The sequence below is a fragment of the Oncorhynchus kisutch genome, linkage group LG5 (assembly GCF_002021735.2).
Source record: "Oncorhynchus kisutch isolate 150728-3 linkage group LG5, Okis_V2, whole genome shotgun sequence".
Lineage (NCBI taxonomy): Eukaryota > Metazoa > Chordata > Actinopteri > Salmoniformes > Salmonidae > Oncorhynchus > Oncorhynchus kisutch.
The window spans coordinates 32,102,236-32,126,431 of NC_034178.2; the positions used below are offsets into that span (position 1 = coordinate 32,102,236).

Below are 24,196 nucleotides of genomic sequence, written 5' to 3' on the forward strand. Positions count from 1 at the left end.
GATGTGATGAACAGAACAGTACATCATGGAGAGTAATGCTGAGAATAACACAATGCTTGGAAGTTCCTCAAGCTACTGTTAGAAGGCCTACCCTATAGAGATAATTTGCACGCGTCAATCAAAGCACAACAGGAGTATGAGGAGTGCATCTGGAGCCAGTGTTGCACAGAGCTCTAGTTGAGTGTACATGTCTGACAGAAAGAAGAAGAATGATTGACAGTAAGTAAGAACTCATTCCCCTTGTCACAGTACATATGATTTACCCTGCTCTACCCTGCAACTAGCAGAATGCACTGAGTGGGTTCTTTTTCTTTTTTCAGTTACATTAAGATGGAGGAAGAAAAAAGACTGAATTGCAGGCTATACGTGAAATGACATTTCCTTTCAGCTCTGTCTCGGGTTGACCGTTGTCTCCAGGGCACTCTGTAGCATTAATACGGTTTCCATGGCAATATGCAGCTTAATCAAAACACAGCCAGGGGACAGGGGTGTTAGCCTGCAAAGGAAGTATTAATCTCTACTTTGTGAAACAAATACACCGAGGTGCCAAACATTCCCTCTTACACCACCTTCACATAAAGAGAGAAATGACAAGTGATTCCCCATGGATCTAACAGACACATTTTTCGTGGCTAATGCAACCTACAATAACATTCCTTAATACATAAGCTTTTCTAACTGAATATGCTTTTATACACTGAGTTTACAAAACATGCTCTTTCCATGACATCCAGGTGAAAGCTATGATCCCTTATTGATGTCAGTTGTTAATAAATCCACTTCAATCAGTGTAGATCAGGGATGAGCAACTTTGATGTAGGTGGAGGCTCCGAAAAAAACGGAACTCATCATGAAGGGCCGCATATCCACACCCTTGTAAGCAAAACATTTTAGTGGCCACCCGTGACAGTGAAGAACAACATTCTTTGTTTTAAAGTTCATTTCCTGAATTCTTCACATTTTCCCATGGGGCGGAGAGAAGATTTGGCAATAATATAACTAATTTCACACAGTTATACAATTCTATAGTAAATAGTAATTTGATCATGCTTACTACAAGTTTAGGTAGCTGGCCGCTAGACAAATTTACCAATCAAAACAAATGTAGCTGACATTGGCTAATTGAGTGGCTGCTGATGCACAACTACATTTATAAATTGCACCTTGTGTATTCTATTATTATAAATCTCAACAGTAACTTGTGACCCTGACTGACTTCCCCAAAAAAACACACAGACAACAATGAATTTTTTTTTTTTTTATGTATTTAAAAAATTGGACCGTGGGCCTACAAAAATTGTTCATCCCTGGTGTAGTAGATTAAGGGGAGGAGACAGGTTTAAGAATTATTTTTATGCCTTGAGACAATTGAGACATGGATTGTGCATGTGTGCCATTCAGAGTGTGAATGGACAAGACAAAATGTTTAAGTGCCTTTGAATGGAGTATGGTAGTAGGCGCCAGGTGCACCGGTTTGGGTGTGTCAATAACTGCATTGCTGCTGGGTTTTTCACAATCAAAAGTTTCCTGTATGTATCTTTCCTGTATGTATCCAGCCAACTTGACACAACCGTGGGAAGCATTGGAGTCAACATGGGCCAGCATAATCATGTGGAATGCTTTCGACACCTTGTAGAGTGCATGCCCTGGCCAATTGAGGCTGTTCTGAGGGCAAAAGGGGGTGCAACTCAATATTAGGAAGGTGTTCCTAATGTTTTGTACACTCAGTGTATGTGTATGAATTAAACGCTGTGCAGAGCTACTACTTATTACAGGTAGCTGTCTTAATCAAAGCTCCCGATTTACATTGTCTTCATTTCCGACTGTGAAACAGGAGAACAGGATGGGATTGTGTTGGTAATTGCATTGGAAGGAGTGGAGTGTTTATCTGTCTGGTCCACAGAGGGCTGTGTGGATGTACTGCTACAGGATCCTTCCTCTAATCACAAATTGCTCTCAAAATATATTCCCTTCCACTGATATTAATCTCCTCCTCATGCGCTGGCTGAGGTATCCTTCAGGAATAAGGAGCACACACACACACACACCGGTTCCAAAGAAATTGTCGGGAACCAAGATGGATTACTTGTGCTGTGCTGGCACATTCTCCCTTTGAAAAACGATATCAGCAGCAGTCTCTCCCAGATAAAGAATAATCCCGTAGAGAAGAACATGGCACGTGGACAGGTAAAGATGGTTCTGACCTAATCTCAGCAAAGGGTTCTGACCTAATCTCAGCAAAGGGTTCTGACCTAATCTCAGCAAAAGGTTCTGACCTAATCTCAGCAAAGGGTTCTGACCTAATCTCAGCAAAAATCTCCAGGTTTAGATTTATTTGGGTTAAGGCGATCAACTTAACTTCCTTGAGCTTGTTTTACAACCTTTACAAGATAGGGTACAAGGGTTCAGCTAACTTGATATGACCAGAAATAGCTTGATCATTAAGGGGCATGTTTTTTGTTGTTGCGTTAATCTGTTACACCTATCTGTTGATAAGCAACTGCTTAGGTTTAGAATAAGGGTTAGGGTAAGGGTTGCGTTTAGGGTTACTTGTTAGGGCTAAGGTTAGTAGAGTGTTAGGGCTAAGGTTAGTAGATATTTAGTTGAAATGTTACTGATAGTCTGTAGAGCATCCACAGATGGACCGTCCAAATAAAGTGTTACCAATAAATCTACCACTGGTATCAATACATGATTTACGTGAATAAAAATACTTTATAAAATGTCTGTAAAAATATAAAACATATACTGTATAAAATATCACATCAACAGTTTTGTCCTATGGTTTTCTTTTTATTCCTAGGCCCTGTCCAAGCAGGAGCCCTTTTGCCTTTTGGTAGGCCGTCATTGTAAATAAGAATTTGTTCTTAACTGACTTGCCTAGTAAAATAAAGGTAAAAAAAAAATATGTGATGTGTTTCTTATTAATTGACTTTTTTTTGGAGAGGGAAATATTCAATAAACATGAATCCTTTATGCACTAGCACTGCACATCTTGATAGATCAAGTTAAGGTCAGCTATTAAAACTATGTAAGTGATAAAAGCCACAACATACTTTAGGTGAAATCAAGACTGCACGGAGGAGTGTGTGTGTCTGTCTGTCTGTCTGTCTGTCTGTCTGTCTGTCTGTCTGTCTTGTCTGTCTTGTCTGTCTGTCTGTCTGTCTGTCTGTGCTGAGATGTGCTCCAGTCAGTGCATCCATTCTCCAGCCTGCTCTCATCCTCAGGTGGGAGGGCCATTCCCCTTCATGTGACATTCCCGCCCCAGCCAACACCAGACTGACTCTGAAGACAGAGTCTATTGCTAAATGACCATGAGCACCATAAGCTGCACAAACAACTTATCAGGTGGTGTGCCTCCCTTCAAGGTGAGGAAATGAGATACGTTTATTAGGCTGCAGAACCTCTCAATATTCCACTCGGAACGCGACGTTGTCACAGGCACCTCCGCAGAGATCCAGATCTCCACTTTTCCAAGCAGATGTTCAATTAGAATCAAATGAGGAAATTAGAGACGTGATGAGAAAAAATGCGAAGTGACATTCAAACATGATAACCAATGTTTTTTAATAAGCACAACAGCATGGCACCACTGAAATGAATGAAAACTAAAACAGTGCTCTGGGCTAATCCCTCTCTTTAATAACAACGCATCTGTTTCATGTTAAGATTTCATAATGTAACTTTGTAACTTTGAGCAACGTTTGATGAAAATCACATTATTACATTTTAAAAAGTGCAAGTGTGACACTTAATCATGTCTGAGTAATGACTGAGTGCAAAATCGTTTATACTAAGTCAATGTAAGTAAATGCATCACAAGCTTCCTCTGTGGACACTTATAAAAATGTGCTGATACTCATTCCACATTTGGTTTCCTTCCTGACATTGATTCATTCTGGAGTGTGTCTGGCATAGCAGATGGGGTCTGTAAATGAAGTTCACTCTGGCAGACATCACTTCATTTATGTGAGAGCCATCTCGTTTCCTCTTGCTTTGCAGGAAGGGTTAGAGATGGGCCAAAAGCATGGCTAGATCTGGAGCAATCTCACTCCCGTCCCTGTCACCCTCAATATGGTGGAGCAGTCAACAGTCAACACCCTGACGCAGAAACCCCTGCTATGCCTCATTTCCACCACTCAATCCATTATCCACTCTACAGGGATGTAGGAAGAATATTCTACAAGCGTTGTATGTTAAACACCCCCGGCCAGGCATCAAGGCCTGACAAGCCACCAATTATGAGTTCAAGAGAGAGTGGTAGAAACAGCTGTAAAGTCAAAACACAGTGCACTTCTTTAAAGTGCACAAAGCAATCAAGGTAACTTATTCTATGCAGTAAGAAGGTAGAATAATTCCATCTGGCCACATATAATAAAGGTGAAAGTTACAAGAATAGATTTAAAGTGAGGTTAATGTTTAAAAGAAGATGGTCTCTGCATGACATCTTCTGAAAGTCAACTTAATCTACTGTATCGCTCATGATACAGCCATTTTTTGCAGAAGCCTATGCATTACAATACAATACAATCACCACTGACTGGGACTTCTTGCAGTATGTAATACTTCAATTGTACAACTTCAGTAAAAAGTCTACACAGCAATTAGAATAATGTTAGCGCTACATTACGTTGAGCCTTAATGAGAACATACCATGGCTTTGACTGAGTAAACTTGCCATATGTAATTCTTAACTGACACTAACCAATCTACTTTACTTTCCTCCTTCCATATACTACAGCAAAACTAATATAGAGCCACTAAACAGATCTCACCAAGGCAATAAAACCCCTGTGCTTCACAGACAATGGTACAGCATCACAGCACACCGAAACACACTGCAGTTGATCTGTACCACTTTTGCACATCAGTTTAAGACTTCCATCCGAAGCCAAGCAACTATATCAAAGGACCAAAAAATATTTGGAAATATTTCTAGGTCAGGATGAGGTAATATTTAGGAAGAGGTCATCATTTCATGGAGTCCGTGACGGAACAAACCACATGGGAAAAGTGATAAGCAGGCTAGGTATAAAAAAAAAAAGAAGAATTTTACAAAGTAAAATGTATTTATTGTGTTATAGGTTTCATGATGCTTCTGTCTACACCAAAGTAGACTGATTAAAGACTGTTTTATGCATACTTTGGGGTCTCTATAAGCTACAATACGAGGTCCTAAACCTAGCATGAAAGTGCATCCTTGTAGATAATATAGTCAAAATGGTTGCTTTGGGGTAAATTGTGCCACTTAGCAAGGGGCAAGTTGAGTCAATAGATAATCAATATACCCCATACAAATAATGATTACATTTGTCCATTTTATGCATAATATGCATAGTATTTTGAAGACACCTCGCATTTGTGTGATTCAAATGATGAAAAATGCAAAAAGAAAAATGAAAAATGGGTTCACTCCCCCTCTAGGCCACAGTTGCAGTGTTTTCTACCCAGGCATTGTCGCTGGGATATGAGGTTACACCAGGGCTTAAGTCTATGTTAAATGTTTTCAAAACTGTTATGTTTACATACCTCTGGTTATTTCCAGGGATATACAATGTTTCAAAATGTATGTAGATATCTTTGATAGAACGATATCTATATTTCCCTTAACGTATCTATATTTCCCTTGACATATCTATATTTCCCTTGACATAGTTATGCTGAATGAAAAAAATGGCTTCTTCCCTACGAGTGCTGCTGTGGTGTAAGATAACTCTAGCCCTTTGAAAGACTGCCTTTAATTTAGGGAGAGGAGATGAGGGGAAAACAGAATGTCGGCACGTCCGGCAGGCGGGCGGGCGGTGGCCACTCATACAGAGACAGTTGAGTGTGTGGGTCTGGTGTGTGGGGCCAACACATTTTTTTTCTCTCTCTCTCTTCCAATTCAGTGGTGACATATTGAAATGGCATGTTTTTAGGCAACGGTCCATTGCCTGACACGGCCCACTTATACACTCATCAGCAAGACCCTGCTCTGCGTTCTCAGCTGCTTTGTTCCAGCTGATGTCATCTAAACCGGGTCCCTGCAGGGTTGTCTGGGAGAGATAAGACAACCCCCCCCCCCCACCACCCCCACCCCACTCTCTGCTGGTCTCTTGCAGAAAAAAAGAGCTGCTGCTATGAAGATGGATTACCCAGCTGGTGACACTGGCTCCCCTCCCTCTAAAGCCACAGTGGAGCGCTAACGCAATTAGGCCAATTAATCTTGAACAAAAGGGGTTCACAACACACACACCCCTCCCGCCTTTGATTATGCACGCTCCTGAGCAGGTGTACCGCCACATCCTGCTCACACCTTATTTTCAAAACAATAAATGTGATTATTGATTACTCTCAAGTGCAGTAATTGTGTTACTGGTATAATCGATCTTTGATGGACGAAGCAAAGCAGTGGTGGTCCTCTCATTTGCATGGTGAACTAGTTTCACTTTACATGATTTTAAGGTTTTTTAACTACCGCTAAATCACAATGGTTATCAAAGCATTCATCCTCCAGTAACACAGTCCTTTCGAAGTGAGACAATATGTTAAATGACGACAAGAACAGGTGATGATTACTTCCATAGCATGAGATGTAGGCGGTCCAGAAAGGGCAGGACAACTTGGGCTCAAAGTAGGTTTGTATGTCTGAGCAATGTGTGTCTGTGTGTGTGTGTGAGAGAGAGAATGAGACTGGGGTGAGAGAGGAAGAGATAGCGAGAGAGAGAAACTGATAGAGAGAGAGAGAAAGAGAGAGAGAGAGAAATAGGGCGAAGGAGAAAGAAAGAAAGAAAGCAAGAAAGAGTAGAGACAACACATTCAATGCCTCATACATTTTTTCAGTTCTGCAAAAAAGTAATTTGGCAGGGTTCCACCTATTGACAATGCAATCCAGCATCCTGACAAGATTTCATCCAGCACAATACAACCTGGGACAGATGCGAGCAAACGTGTTATCTGCACATTTTTCTTTTTAATTACCTCTGTGTCAAAGAGGTGGTCTGCACTGAATAGCATTTACAAAGTAAAAGCATGACAATTTACTTTTCAAGTTCAATTCAGGACTCCACAAGAACACAGACCTAGAGGTATTGTAATATAATTCCCTTTGTGAATAGCATATTATTATGATAGATTGTGTTTATGGGGCACTGGTCCAGATGTAATAATCCACTTTTGCCTTTGCTTCCAACAAGTCCCGATCAGAACATTAAAATACCATACAGTATATGAGTTCTGGTAGGCCTCTCCGCTACAGCAAACATATACAGTATATCTCAACTATCTATCTACTTCTAACAAGCTCATAGTGAAACAACAAGGACCCACAAAACAGCAGGGAAGAACAGGGTTACAAGGAAACATCCATCCATGCAACCGTAATATAGCCACTGCTGTTGAATTAATCATCCCATTGGAACATATAACAGTGTCACATCAGTGCAAAACACCAAATCAATCAACAAAACTCTCCATTCCAAACATATCCATAGGCTACGAGCAGGATGTTAAATCAAAATGATCAGTTACTGTAGCTCAGTGGATATCTGTGTTGGAAACCATGGAAAGGGAAAAGCATACACGCTAAAAACAAATGATTCTATTGGCTTGTAACCATAGCGGAACCCTTTTTTGGTGCTATATGCTATGTATTTTTTTGAAGGTTCTATAGAGAACCGTGTTCATAAGGTTCTAAATGGAACATCTACAGTGCTATGAAGAACCATTAAAAAGGTTTTATATTTATTTAGCACCAAAAAAGGGTTCCTCTATGGTTACAATGCTTCTTGGGGCTATATAGAACCCCTTCTTATGGTTCTTTATAGAACCTTTCTCAATCATCAACGTTTCTTTGTAGAACAACACAGAGTTGTTTTATTCTGGCTTGATAGTGTCTTGTTAAAATGCCATACCGTAGGATGAATCAGGGGTGCTAGCTCTGGAACAGCTGGGAGAGAATTGAGAACTACTGACTTAGTCACCCATTCTCAATTGACACAAGGCTATAGGTAAGTCTTTCACAAGACACCTACACTGGGATTGCCATATATAACATGTACTGGCACAACACAACAGATTAGATGTTGGAATGACACTCTCACTCACGGTTGCACAAAAACGAGCTGTGAGCAAATCAGCGCCTCAAAAATATTCTAATAAACCGCCACCCCCACATTTGAATTATCACTAAAAGAGGAAAGAACCCTTTCTTGAACTGCAAAGAGACATTGAATGGCTCAAATGGTTCTTTGGGTCAGTTCTTTTTAGTCAGTAGAACCATCACTCTTCCCAAAGAAACTTTGAGGAACACTCGTTTTTGTTGTTGTTGTGTGTAATCCGTTGCTACCTCACAGTTCAACCAAGATTCTAGCTGTCAGTTCAAGAGGGATGACGAAAGAGAAAAATACATATTTTATTAATAAAACCTGATGTGCTTCAGAATTCCAGCCTTGATCAGTCTGCTAGGGAGACAGCATCATATACATAAGTATACAGGGCAACTGAAGGGCACAAGCAGCGCAACCACTATGCAAATGCAGGGCCACTTTGTTTAGCGACAACACTTCTTTGTGTATATGTAAACTCTGACAAGACGTGCCAGACACTGTGCACACAGTCCTGCTGTGAGTTGTGCCACAAAAAGGGGTGCAGCTGCTGTCTGGATCAGGACAGCCTGACTGACCAGACCCCTGATGCCACGCACACACACACACACACACACACACACACACACACACACACACACACACACACACACACACACACACACACACACACACACACACACACACACACACACATATTTATACACACACACACACACACACACACATTCCCTACTCTCCTGTCACTGCTAGCAGTTAACACTTTAGCCCAGAAAAGCGTGTCGTGTCAGCAGACAGTGACTGGTCACCCACACACCCCCACAGAGGGCGAAAAGTGCTTGATTAGCACCCAGACTCTACACAGCGAGGGGCATATCGGGACACCCATAAGTACTGGCCAAACCAATTATACCTTCAGTACTGACACTGGTTTGTTTGTGGTGTACATCTACACTGTGAATTACACCAGGCATTATATACTGACTGTACAAAACATTAGGAACACCTGCTCTTTCCATGATAAAGACTGACCAGGTGAATCCAGGTAAAAGATATGATCCCTTATTGATGTTAGGAAACATATACACTATCTCAACAGGGTTACAAGGAAACATCCACCCATTCAACCGTAATATAGCCACTGCTGTTGAATTAATCATCCCATTGGAACATATAACAGTGTCACAGCAGTGCAAAACCCCAAATCAATCAACAAAACTCTCCATTCCAAACATATCCATTATTGATGTCACTTGTTATATTCACTTAAATCAGTGTAGATGAAGGGGAGGAGGCAGGTTATAGAAGGATTTTTAAGCCTTGAGACAACTGAGACATGGATTGTGATGTGTGCCATTCCGAGGGTGAACGGGCAAAACAAAATATTGAAGTGCCTTTGAACGGGTTATGGTAGTAGGTGCCAGGCGCACCGGTTTGTGTCAAGAACTACGTCGCTGCTGAGTTTTTAACGCTCAACAATTTCCCGTATGTATCAACAATGGTCCACCCCCCCCAAAGGACATTCAGCCAACTTGACACAACTGTGGGAAGCATTGGAGTAAAAATGGGCCAGCATCCCTGTGGCACGTTTTCGACACAGTGTAGTCCATGATGAATTGAGGCTGTTCTGAGGACAAAAAGGGGTGCAATTAGGAAGGTGTTCCTAATGTTTTGTACACTAAGTGACTTGAAAACCTTACTGAATGTAGGTCTACGGCAGTGTTGAATTGTGTCAGATATTTTAGATTTCATTTGAGTCATTTCAGCCTTCATAGTTTTAGTTATTATCAGCCAACTAAAACTCTGGACAATTTTAGTCTTGTTTTAGTCACTGTTATGTTAGTCACATTTTCCTCTGTGCATTTTTTTTTATACCTCCAACTTGTGCACATTAAGATAGCCTTGACCAACTAGGCCTTCTATCCAGTGGTGGCAGGTAGCCTAGTGGTTAGAGCGTGAAAGGTTTTTGTCTCGAATCACAGAGCTGGCAAGGTAAAAATCTGTTGTTCTACCCCTGAGCTAGACAGTTAACCCACTGTTCCCCAGGAGCCATGGATGTTGATTAAGGCAGCCCCCTGCACCTCTCTGATTCAGAGGGGTTGGTTTAAATACGGATGACACATTTCAGTTGTACAACTGACTAGGTATTCCCCTTTCCCTTGTATTGCTGGCAACATTGCTATTGGCTACAGGTTTAACCATTTAGACCTACGGTTTTTCTCCACCTTGTGATAAATGACAGTGATTCCTTTAAAAGGGGAGAATCTGAGCATTTCCAACAATGTTTGAGTTATTATTGTATATTAGCTAATATTCAGAAAATAGATTTAGTATTTCCACACGGGAAAAAGCTAATTGGAAAAAAGCTAAAACAGGCAATACGAAAGTAAGAGACAGTAAACATTACTGTTACAATTGAAATGTCTGTGGATACTGTATATCAGCTCAATCAGCCTTTTTAACTAAAAGACCAACGAGAGGTTTGCATTATATTCTGCAAAGGTATGCTTGCTTATGATTGGACAAAACAGATGAAAAGGAGCTTCCTGTCAAATTCCTGTCCATTAGTCTCGCATGGAATTCTCCTCTTGTCATCTCAAATGAAAAGTCACTTAGAATAGTTGTCTTTTTTCCCCATGGCATCTTGTCTCATTATCGTCATTCATTTTCGTCAGGAAATATAGGTCGTTGGCTAATATTTTTCGTCTTAGTTATTGTTGGAAAAATTAACACTGGCCTACGGGAGTCTACATCTGAAGCAGGTAGGTATACAGACAGAGACGTGACTTCCAATATTTATTTTAACCCAAAGCTGGATATAAAATGTTAACAGTCAAGGAGGGACTCTGTAACATTGAGGAATACAATCACTAATATGACCAGATATATAATATCAAGCTACAGAGCCGGGAAAGGTAACCATACAGTAAGCATAGCCTCCAGGGTACCATACCAGAACAAATCCCACAGTAACCCCAGTGTTTAGGAAATCAACCCCATTATGAGAGAGGGATGACCTAATAACGAGAGAGAGAGAGAGAGATTGTTCGCTTACCTGTTTCTCTCTTGTAGAGTCTCACTGCCCTTCCTCCAGGAGATCCCACCCCAGGGGGACATTTTGGGCCTGCACTCCATCAGCACATCTCCTCCCTCCTTCACCATTGTGTGGCTCCTCAGCTGGCTCTGGGAGAAATCTGGGGCAACAGCTAAGACAACACATACATGTTAAAAACTCAACACTTCCCTTCCCCTTTACTTTTTATGTTTAACTTTCAACATGTATGACATGAGCGTAAAGACATGAGTTTATCCTGAACACATGACCTGAACTAGGAGAACCTCAGGGCCTTAGTATACTGGGTCCAGAGTCTTTACCTGGTGATGTCACAGGAAATAACAACATATACATCAAGGGAATAGTCATTGTCATTGGCCAGACTTAGAGATAGTCAATGTCATTGGCCAGACCTAGAGATAGTCATTGTCATTTGCCAGACCTAGAGATAGTCATTGTCATTGGCCAGACCTAGAGATAGTCATTGTCATTGGCCAGACCTAGAGATAGTCATTGTCATTGGCCAGACCTAGTGATAGTCATTGTCATTGGCCAGACCTAGTGATAGTCATTGTCATTGGCCAGACCTAGTGATAGTCATTGTCATTGGCCAGACCTAGAGATAGTCATTGTCATTGGCCAGAGATAGAGCAGGTCTTAGCCAGTGTAAACAAGGCTCAAGGAGATTACTAAACTCCACACTAGACAGAGAGTGAGTCAAAGGCAGACATGTGGAAAAAAAGCACAAAACAAAAAAATAATTATGCAATGGTACGTTATCTGTATAACCCCTAAAGGTTTTAATACACCCTTGCATGGCTGCTGTCTATTTCAAAGTGAGGCGTGTAATGTGTTGAGTAGAAATGGCAGGGAAGGAAGGAGAGTGCAACACACTGCACTCCTTAAAAAACAGGGAATCCTTTTCTCGGCTAAGAAAAACAAAGGGAAAATGTCATGTCTGTTTTGCAGCTCAAATTAGTTCTATGATGATCATCTCCTTTTCTCTCCAGGATCCTCCCTTCCTTTGCTTTTATAAAGCACTTCAATTAGTGCCAGGGGCTGTCAATGACGTTTTTACCTCCTCCACGTTTAATTCAACCTGGGAACTTTGGCTGTGTTGGATCTAATTCCAATCAATGGCAAAACGATGATGAAGAGTGGTGGGAGATGGGTTTCGAGAGGGAGAGCTGAAGGCCAGCCCTGTGCCAGGGAACAGGGTCCAGAGGAACAGGACTGACAGGGCAGATGGGTGGGACTGGGGAGCACAGTGGCATGGCCATACATCAACAGCACCCCAGTGCATTCATCTTTTAATGAATGCCTTTTAATTAGGAGGCAATCACAGAGAAGCTAGAGGTCACACTGTGATGGTAGAGAGCGGAAAAACAAACTACCTATGACACTAAAACATGCACACAACAAACGTGCATACTGTACAACATACAATACATGCACCGGCATGTAGGCTGTCAGGCACGTACACCCACACACCTTGTATTGCCTTACCTATGACTTTGAGCTCTGCATTGGAGTAGACCTCCCCATGCTTGTTTCCAGCCACACATTGATACATTCCAATATCGGACAGCGTCAGTCGGCTGATTGACAACAGCCCATTGGCAACCTGTATGCGCTCCTATGAACAGAGAGACAGAGACATGCTTTTTGATATGCCTTATTGCGATTGCTCATTTACATAAAAGCATGCAGCCAATGTGCCAGTGAATTATAGTGTGGCAGTGACGGACGTGGCAATAAATCTAGGTTTTCATCACTAATGGAGGGAGGGGGTTGGGTGGAGGGAGGCAGGCTAGCAGAAAATGACCCTAATCAATCTGCATGTTTATGAGAGTGGAATAAAACCATGCCCTATTTATATCTCTGGCTGCACCAATGGACCTGTTTCCCCTTCAGCATGAGGACTGGATGTGAGGATTAGGAATATCTTATCAGAGCTATGCTGCATGTGAAAATTGGTTTCCTGATAGGTACAGTGTGCCCTATACATACTAAGTACTGTATGTATGCTGTTATGTACACCGCAGATCCCTCACTGCACTGAGCCACTGTGAATAGCAGATTCCTGCCATCTTAGTGAAGGAGATACAGCTCTTGTGACTGGCCCATCAAAATAAACAGGCGTATTAGCCTAAGTGGGTTTAATGCACTAAAACCCAGACACTTAGCATCTTTATCGTCAAGGTATGTTTACATATTTGAACTTCAGCCACGCCATATATAAAATCCCCACACACCCATGCAATCTCCATAGACAAACACTGGCAATAGAATGGCCTTACTGAAGAGCTCAGAGACTTTCAACATGTTACCATGCTACCTTTCCAACAAGTCAGTTGATCAAATTTCTGCCCTGCTAGGGCTGCCCTGGTCAACTGTAAGTGCTGTTATTGTGAAGTGGAAATGTCTAGGAGCAACAACGGCTCAGCCGTGAAGTGGTAGGTCAGCACAATAACTGTTTGTCAGGAGCTTCATGAAATGAGTTTCCATAGCCGACAAGCCTAAGATCAAAATGGAATGGTGTAAAGCTCGCCGTCATTGGAATCTGGAGCAGTGGAAACGCGTTCTTTGAAGTGATTAATTATGCTTCACCATCTGGCAGTCCGATGACTGATCTGGGTTTGGCGGATGCCAGGAGAACGCTACCTGCCCCAACTGTAAATTTTGGTGTAGTAGGAATAATGGTCTGTGGCTGTTTTTCATGGTTCGGGCTAGGCCCCTTAGTTCCAGTGAAGGGAAATCTTCATGCTACAGCATACAATAACATTCTAGACAATTCTTTGCTTCCAACTTTGTGGCAACAGTTTGGGAAGACCCTTTCCTGTTTCAGCATGACAATGGCCATGTGCACAAAGCGAGGTCCATAGAGAAATGGTTTAACGAGATCGGTGTGGAAGAACTTGACTGGCCTGCACAGAGCCCAGACCTCAACCCCATCGAACACCTATGGGATGAATTGGAACGCCGACTGCGAGCCAATCCTAATCGCCTAAGTGCCCGCCTCAGTGCCCGACCTCACAAATGCTCTTGTGACAGAATGGAAGCAAATTCCAGCAGCAACGTTCCAACATCTAGTGGAAAGCCTTCCCAGACGAGTGGAGGCTGTTATAGCAGCAACGGTGGGTGACCAACTCCATGTTAATGCCCACGATTATGGAATGAGATGTTCGACAAGGAAGGTGTCCACATACTTCTGGCCAACGGAGTGTCTATTCCCAGAATGGCATTAAAACCAACACCAGTTTTTAAGGGTAGGGCTTTTGTCAGTGCACTTGGTGCTACATGTTCCCCGCTTCCCTTCATCTCCTCTGTTTTCAAAAGGCCTACCATTAATGTCATTAAAGCACATTTCCATAGGGGTGTCAGCTTGGTGTGGCTCCAGTCTGACGGGATTAAGGTACTGTCACATGAAAAGAGGAGCTGTCCTCATTGAAACATCAGTAGCTAAGCCCGTGTTTGAGCAGGTCGCGTTGTGAATTTTGATGATGCTCAGTGACTTGCTGCTAGCTGGATGCACAGAGGCGAATGTGCCTGCTGGCGAGAGCGGCAGAATGGTGGTGGCTTATATCGGTCTTTGTGTGGAACGCACTCCATTTACGGGCTGCTATTAATTAAGCATGACATTCCTCTTAAATCAGCAGTTTTTCATGCAGGGACCTGGGGGGACCATCTGCAACAACTTCTGCTGAATGGAAAATGATTGGCAATGTCATTGCCAACACTACCGGGTCACTTCATTTGATATAGGAGAGTATAAACAGCAAGCCGTGTGACTCGATTGATGTCACAAACAAACGTCTGTCATGGCGGTTTTTGAGATTCATTGAATTTGGTGTTTAATTGTTGTCCGTTTCGGCAGGTATGAGAAATGCATTTGCATTACTGACAGTATCAGAACTATTCATACCCTACTGTGTGCCCATGCACTTTAACTACTGACCAAACTTGGGAAGTTAAGTTACACTTTTTTTCAATAGTCCCATATAGATGATCTACAGATGGTCATACTATCAGCAAATTATCTGCCGATAAGCAACTGCTTGCTAAGGTAAAGGTTAAGGTTAGGTTTAGGTTTAGAATAAGGGTTAGGGTAAGGGTTACGGTTAGTAGATACTGTAGTCAGTTGGAATGTTGTTGAAAGGTATTCTAACGAACATCTACAAGCCACCCACTTGGGATTAGCCAAATAAAGTGTCACCGGAAGTTATTTGAAATATGAAGGTAATATCATAAGCCATTGCAGTCAGCTCAAATGTCCAAACGAGCAGGAGAAGCAGAAAAAGGTCCCCATTGATTTACTGTAATGAATCACTGCGCACGTTCCATCTTCCCCGTTCCTGCTCTCCCTCCATTAGTTATTAGATTGATGAGGCTGCACCATTTGATGGGGACATTTCAAACAATGGACCAACTCTGCTTGATTCATCTATTAATTGAAGTGCATTACTAATCCTCCCATTTATTATGTCCATATTAAGGAAATCCTACTCCTAAATGAACACTGTCACCTCTTATCACAGATACTGTAGGGCTGTGGCGGACATGACATTTTGTCAACGGGTTATTGTCATGCAAAAGGCGGCCAGTCTCACGGTAATTGACAATTAATTAACATAAACACATTTAGCGTCTCCAGGCCTCCATGCATGCAATCCGCATACAGGTCTCTGATGCCTTTGGAACATCTACATTTAAAAAAAGTAAAATAAATCAATGTAATGCACCATCAAAATAAATGCATTGTTTATTTTAGGCAGGATTAAAGAAATATGATACTGTATGAAGAAAATGTCATTCAGTAGAACAAAATATAAGTTGGCCTACTGTATGTTATCTGGCAAGATATGCTTATAAGTCCTGTCTCATTTCTTTTGTATTATATGATTTTATAGTAAGAAGAATATACCGTGCCTACAGAATGTATTCATACCCCTGGACTTTTTTTTTGGGGGGGGGGGGTATTCTGCAGAACCCTCAGCACCCCTACAGTGTCTTGCAAAAGTATTCATCCCCCTGGGCAATTTTCCTATTTTGTTGCATTACAACCTGTAATTTAAATGGATATTCTATATGGATTTCATGTAATGGACATACACAAAATAGTAAAAATTGGTGAAAAAATTACTTGTTTCAAAAAATTATAAAACGTAAAAAACATAAATTGGTGCGTGCATATGTATTCACCCTCTTTGCTATGAAGCCCCTAAATAAGATCTGGTGCAACCAATTACCTTCAGAAGTCACATAATTAGTGAAATAAAGTCCACCTGTGTGCATTCTAAGTGTCACATGATCTGTCACATGATCTCGGTATATATACACCTGTTCTGAAAGGCACCTGTTCTGAAAGCCATGCAGACTGGCAGCTCCGGCTGCTCCATGCAGACTGGCAGCTCTGGCTGTTCCATGAAGACTGACAGCTCTGGCTGCTCCATGCAGACTGACAGCTCTGGCTGCGCTAAACAGGCAGGAGACTCCGGCAACGCTGTAGAGGTGGAAGGCTCTGGCAGCGCTAAACAGGCGGGAGACTCTGACAGCGCAGGAGAGGAGGAAGGCTCTGGCAGCGCTGGAGAGGCGAGGCGCACTGTAGGCCTGATGCGTGGTGCTGGCACTGGTGGTACTGGACCGAGAACACGCACAGGAAGCCTGGTGCGGGGAGCTGCTACCGGAGGGCTGTGGTGTGGAGGTGGTACTGGATAGACCGGACCGTGCAGGCGCACTGGAGCTCTTGATCACCGAGCCTGCCCAACCTTACCTGGTTGAATACTCCCAGTCGCTCTACCAGTGCGGCAAGGTGGAATAGCCCGCACTGGGCTATGCAGGCGAACCGGGGGGAGACCGTGCGCAAGGCTGGTGCCATGTAAGCCGGCCCAAGGAGACGCACTGGGGACCAGATGCGTAGAGCCGGCTTCATGGCATTTGGCTCGATGCTCAATCTAGCCCGGCCGATACGCAGAGCTGGAATATACCGCACCGGGCTATGCACCCGCACTGGAGACACCGTGCGCACCACAGCATAACACGGTGCCTGCCCGGTCTCTCTAGCCCCCCGGTAAGCACAGGGAGTTTGCGCAGGTCTCCTACCTGGCATAGCCATACTCCCTGTGAGCCCCCCCCCCAATACATTTTTGGGGCTGACTCTCGGGCTTCCTTGCCAACCGTGTTCCCTCATATCGCCGACTCCTCTCTACGGCTGCCTCTGCTCTCCTCGCTGCCTCCACCTGTTCCCATGGAAGGCGATCCCTTCCCGCCAGGATCTCCTCCCATGTGTAGCAACCCTTGCCATCCAATATATCGTCCCATGTCCAATCCTCATTGCGCCGCTTTTGCTGTTGCTTGTTTTCACGCTGCTCCTGCTGCTGCTGTTGCCTGTTACCACGCCACTTGGTCCTGTTGTGGTGGGTGATTCTGTAACGGTTCTCTTGTGGTGAAGGAGAGTCGGACCAAAATGCGGCGTGATGATGATTCATGTTATTTTAATGAAGGAAGAAACTATACATAAAGAAACTACAAAATAATGAAATGTGAAAACCGAAACAGCCCTATCTGGTGCAAATACAAAGACAGGAACAATCACACACAAAACACACAGTGAAACCCAGGCTACCTAAATATGGTTCCCAATCAGAGACAATGACTAACACCTGCCTCTGATTGAGAACCATATCAGGCCAGACATAGAAATAGACAAACTAGACCTGAAACATAGAATGCCCACTCAGCTCACACCCTGACCAACCAAAACATAGAAATATAAAAAGTAACTATGGTCAGGGTGTGACAGCACCACCCAGCAGGCGACACCTTGAAGACCAAGGAGCTCTCCAAACAGGTCAGGGAAAAAGTTATGGAGAAGTACAGATCAGGGTTGGGTTATAAAAAAAAGATCCAAAACTTTGAACATCCCACGGAGCACCATTAAATCCATTATTTAAAAAATTAAAGAACATGGCACCACAACAAACCTTCCAAGAGAGGGCTGCCCACCACAGACCAGGCAATGAGCGCATTAATCAGGGAGGCAACAAAGAGACCAAAGACAACCCTGAAGGAGCTTTGGAGTATCTGTCCTTAGGACCACTTTTAGCCATACACTCCAGAGCTGGGCTTTACGGAAGAGTGTCAAGAATAAAAAACATTGCTTAAAGAAAAAAAAAAGTTTGTTGTCCTTAAGCCATTTTGCCACAACTTTGTCAGTGTGCTTGAGGTCATTGTCCATTTGGAAGATCCATTTGCGACCAAGCTTTAACTTCCTGACTGATGTCTTGAGATGAAACTTCAAAATATCTACATAATCTATTTTGTGAAGTGCACCAGTCCCTCTTGCAGCAAAGCAACCCCATAACATGATGCCGCCACCCCCGTGCTTCACGGTTGGGATGGTGTTCTTCGGCTTGCAAGCATCCCCCTTTTTAATCCAAACATAACGATGGTCAATATTGCCAAACAGTTCTATTTTTGTTTCATCAAACCAGAGGACATTTCTCCAAAAAGTACAATCTTTGTCCCCATCTGCAGTTGCAAACCGTAGTCTGTTTTTTTATGGCGGTTTTGGAGCAGTGGCTTCTTCCTTGCTGAGCGGGCTTTCAGGTTATGTCAATATAGGACTCGTTTTACTGTGGATATCGATACTTTTGTATCTGTTTCCTCCAGCATCTTCACAGGGTCCATTGCTGTAGTTCTGGGATTGATTTGCACTTTTCGCACAAACGTACATTATTTTCTAGGAGACAGAACGCATCTCCTTCCTGAGCGGTATGATGGCTGCGTGGTCCCATAGTTTTTATACTTGCGTTCTATTGTTTGTACAAATGAACTTGGTACTTTCAGGCATTTGGAAATTGCTCCCAATGATGAACCAGACTTGTGGAAGTCTACAATTCTTTTCTGAGGTCTCGGCTGATTTCTTTTGATTTTCCCATGATGTCAAGAAAAGAGGCACTGAGTTTGAAGGTAGGCCTTGAAATACATCCACAGCTACACCTCCAATTGACACAAATTATGTAAGTTACCCTAACAGAAGCTTTTAAAGCCATGACATCATTTTCTGGAATATTCCAAGCTGTTTAAAGGCACAGTCAACTTAGTGTATGTAAACTTCTGACCCATTGGAATTGTGATACAGTGAATTATAAGTGAAATAATCCATCTGTAAACAACTGTTGGAAAAATTACTTATGTCATGCACAAAGTAGATGTCCTAACCGACTTGGCAAAACTATAGTTTGTTAACAGCTGATGTAAGAAGGCTATATAAATACATTTGATTTGATTTAACAAGAAATTTGTGGAGTGGTTGAAAAACAAGTTTTAATGACTCCAACCTAAGTGTATGTAAACTTCCGACAGTATGTCTGGCGCATACCCAACACCTCTCATCACCCGGGAACACCATCACAGTGAAGCAAGGTGGTGGCAGCATCATGCTGTGGGGATGTTTTTCATTGGCAGGGACTGGGACACTTGTGCAGAATTGAAGGAATGATGGATGACGCTAACAGTGAAATTCTAGAGGGAAACCTTTTTCAGTCTTCCAGAGATTTGAGACTGAGACAGAGGTTCACTTTCCAAATGACCCTAAGCATACTGCTAAAGCAACACTCAAGTGTTTTAAGGGGAAACATTTAAATGTCTTGGAATGGCCTAGTCAAAGCCCAGACCTCATTCCAATTGAGAATCTGTGGTATGACTTAAAGATTGCTGTACACCAGTGGAACCCTTCCAACTTGAAGGAGCTGGAGCAGTTTTGCCTTGAAGAATGGGCAAAAATCCCAGTGGCTAGATGTGCCAAGCTTATAGAGACATACCCCAAGAGACTTGCATTTGTAATTGCAGCAAAAGGTGGCGCTACAAAATATTGATTTGGGGGGGGGGGGGGGGGGGGTGAATAGTCGTATTTGTTATTTGTTTCACAATAAAAAATATTTTGCATCTTCAAAGAGGTAGGCATGTTGTGTAAATCAAATTATACAAATCCCCCCCAAAAATCCATTTTAATTCCAGCTTGTAAGGCAACAAAATAGGAAAAATGCGACGGGGGGTGAATACTTTCGCAAGCCACTGTACATCCCGTGGCTATGATTCAAACTGTTCAGGAGTGTGCTTAACAAATGTGCTTAACAAGTCACATAATAAGTTGCATGGACTCACTCTGTGTGCAATAATAGTGTTTAACATGATTTTTGAATGACTGACTCATATCTGTACCACACTCATACGAATAACTGAAAGGTCCCTCAGTCGAGCAGTACATTTCAAACACAGATTCAACCACAAAGAGGTTTTCCAATGCCTTGCAAAGAAGGGCACCTACGCAGAGCTGGCCGATACGCAGAGCTGGAATATACCGCACCGGGCTATGCACCCGCACTGGAGACACCGTGCGCACCACAGCATAACACGGTGCCTGCCCGGTCTCTCTAGCCCCCCGGTAAGCACAGGGAGTTTGCGCAGGTCTCCTACCTGGCATAGCCATACTCCCTGTGAGCCCCCCCCCCAATACATTTTTGGGGCTGACTCTCGGGCTTCCTTGCCAACCGTGTTCCCTCATATCGCCGACTCCTCTCTACGGCTGCCTCTGCTCTCCTCGCTGCCTCCACCTGTTCCCATGGAAGGCGATCCCTTCCCGCCAGGATCTCCTCCCATGTGTAGCAACCCTTGCCATCCAATATATCGTCCCATGTCCAATCCTCATTGCGCCGCTTTTGCTGTTGCTTGTTTTCACGCTGCTCCTGCTGCTGCTGTTGCCTGTTACCACGCCACTTGGTCCTGTTGTGGTGGGTGATTCTGTAACGGTTCTCTTGTGGTGAAGGAGAGTCGGACCAAAATGCGGCGTGATGATGATTCATGTTATTTTAATGAAGGAAGAAACTATACATAAAGAAACTACAAAATAATGAAATGTGAAAACCGAAACAGCCCTATCTGGTGCAAATACAAAGACAGGAACAATCACACACAAAACACACAGTGAAACCCAGGCTACCTAAATATGGTTCCCAATCAGAGACAATGACTAACACCTGCCTCTGATTGAGAACCATATCAGGCCAGACATAGAAATAGACAAACTAGACATGAAACATAGAACGCCCACTCAGCTCACACCCTGACCAACCAAAACATAGAAATATACAAAGTAAACTATGGTCAGGGTGTGACAGTACCCCCCCCCCCCCCCCCCCCCCCCCCCCAAGGTGCGGACTCCGGCCGCAAAACCTGAACCTATAGGGGAGGGTCTGGGTGGGCATCTGTCCGCGGTGGCGGCTCTGGTGCTAGACGTGGCTCCCACTTCACCGTAGTCTTCCCCCACCTTGTCCGCTTCAGTGACTAACACCTGCCTCTGATTGAGAACCATATCAGGCCAGACATAGAAATAGACAAACTAGACCTGAAACATAGAATGCCCACTCAGCTCACACCCTGACCAACCAAAACATAGAAATATAAAAAGTAACTATGGTCAGGGTGTGACAGCACCACCCAGCAGGCGACACCTTGAAGACCAAGGAGCTCTCCAAACAGGTCAGGGAAAAAGTTATGGAGAAGTACAGATCAGGGTTGGGTTATAAAAAAAAGATCCAAAACTTTGAACATCCCACGGAGCACCATTAAATCCATTATTTAAAAAATTAAAGAACATGGCACCACAACAAACCTTCCAAGAGAGGGCTGCCCACCACAGACCAGGCAATGAGCGCATTAATCAGGGAGGCAACAAAGAGACCAAAGACAACCCTGAAGGAGCTTTGGAGTATCTGTCCTTAGGACCACTTTTAGCCATACACTCCAGAGCTGGGCTTTACGGAAGAGTGTCAAGAATAAAAAACATTGCTTAAAGAAAAAAAAAAGTTTGTTGTCCTTAAGCCATTTTGCCACAACTTTGTCAGTGTGCTTGAGGTCATTGTCCATTTGGAAGATCCATTTGCGACCAAGCTTTAACTTCCTGACTGATGTCTTGAGATGAAACTTCAAAATATCTACATAATCTATTTTGTGAAGTGCACCAGTCCCTCTTGCAGCAAAGCAACCCCATAACATGATGCCGCCACCCCCGTGCTTCACGGTTGGGATGGTGTTCTTCGGCTTGCAAGCATCCCCCTTTTTAATCCAAACATAACGATGGTCAATATTGCCAAACAGTTCTATTTTTGTTTCATCAAACCAGAGGACATTTCTCCAAAAAGTACAATCTTTGTCCCCATCTGCAGTTGCAAACCGTAGTCTGTTTTTTTATGGCGGTTTTGGAGCAGTGGCTTCTTCCTTGCTGAGCGGGCTTTCAGGTTATGTCAATATAGGACTCGTTTTACTGTGGATATCGATACTTTTGTATCTGTTTCCTCCAGCATCTTCACAGGGTCCATTGCTGTAGTTCTGGGATTGATTTGCACTTTTCGCACAAACGTACATTATTTTCTAGGAGACAGAACGCATCTCCTTCCTGAGCGGTATGATGGCTGCGTGGTCCCATAGTTTTTATACTTGCGTTCTATTGTTTGTACAAATGAACTTGGTACTTTCAGGCATTTGGAAATTGCTCCCAATGATGAACCAGACTTGTGGAAGTCTACAATTCTTTTCTGAGGTCTCGGCTGATTTCTTTTGATTTTCCCATGATGTCAAGAAAAGAGGCACTGAGTTTGAAGGTAGGCCTTGAAATACATCCACAGCTACACCTCCAATTGACACAAATTATGTAAGTTACCCTAACAGAAGCTTTTAAAGCCATGACATCATTTTCTGGAATATTCCAAGCTGTTTAAAGGCACAGTCAACTTAGTGTATGTAAACTTCTGACCCATTGGAATTGTGATACAGTGAATTATAAGTGAAATAATCCATCTGTAAACAACTGTTGGAAAAATTACTTATGTCATGCACAAAGTAGATGTCCTAACCGACTTGGCAAAACTATAGTTTGTTAACAGCTGATGTAAGAAGGCTATATAAATACATTTGATTTGATTTAACAAGAAATTTGTGGAGTGGTTGAAAAACAAGTTTTAATGACTCCAACCTAAGTGTATGTAAACTTCCGACAGTATGTCTGGCGCATACCCAACACCTCTCATCACCCGGGAACACCATCACAGTGAAGCAAGGTGGTGGCAGCATCATGCTGTGGGGATGTTTTTCATTGGCAGGGACTGGGACACTTGTGCAGAATTGAAGGAATGATGGATGACGCTAACAGTGAAATTCTAGAGGGAAACCTTTTTCAGTCTTCCAGAGATTTGAGACTGAGACAGAGGTTCACTTTCCAAATGACCCTAAGCATACTGCTAAAGCAACACTCAAGTGTTTTAAGGGGAAACATTTAAATGTCTTGGAATGGCCTAGTCAAAGCCCAGACCTCATTCCAATTGAGAATCTGTGGTATGACTTAAAGATTGCTGTACACCAGTGGAACCCTTCCAACTTGAAGGAGCTGGAGCAGTTTTGCCTTGAAGAATGGGCAAAAATCCCAGTGGCTAGATGTGCCAAGCTTATAGAGACATACCCCAAGAGACTTGCATTTGTAATTGCAGCAAAAGGTGGCGCTACAAAATATTGATTTGGGGGGGGGGGGGGGGGGGTGAATAGTCGTATTTGTTATTTGTTTCACAATAAAAAATATTTTGCATCTTCAAAGAGGTAGGCATGTTGTGTAAATCAAATTATACAAATCCCCCCCAAAAATCCATTTTAATTCCAGCTTGTAAGGCAACAAAATAGGAAAAATGCGACGGGGGGTGAATACTTTCGCAAGCCACTGTACATCCCGTGGCTATGATTCAAACTGTTCAGGAGTGTGCTTAACAAATGTGCTTAACAAGTCACATAATAAGTTGCATGGACTCACTCTGTGTGCAATAATAGTGTTTAACATGATTTTTGAATGACTGACTCATATCTGTACCACACTCATACGAATAACTGAAAGGTCCCTCAGTCGAGCAGTACATTTCAAACACAGATTCAACCACAAAGAGGTTTTCCAATGCCTTGCAAAGAAGGGCACCTATTGGTAGATGGGTAAAAAAATGTAAAAAGCAGACAT

The 24,196-nt window shown here is 42.9% G+C and overlaps 1 protein-coding gene across 3 annotated transcripts in view; it reads right to left on the reverse strand.

The window, feature by feature from the left end:
- cntn4 (contactin 4) overlaps positions 1 to 24,196 on the reverse strand; it is a 175,784-nt gene that overhangs the window by 44,564 nt on the left and 107,024 nt on the right. For all 3 annotated transcript variants that reach the window (XM_020483077.2, XM_020483076.2, XM_031824877.1), the window contains exons 10-11: positions 12,646 to 12,775; positions 11,140 to 11,290 (exon numbers count right to left, since the gene is read on the reverse strand). In XM_020483077.2, the coding sequence (XP_020338666.1) occupies positions 11,140 to 11,290; positions 12,646 to 12,775 (281 nt within the window). The remainder of the gene's footprint in view (positions 1 to 11,139; positions 11,291 to 12,645; positions 12,776 to 24,196) is intronic.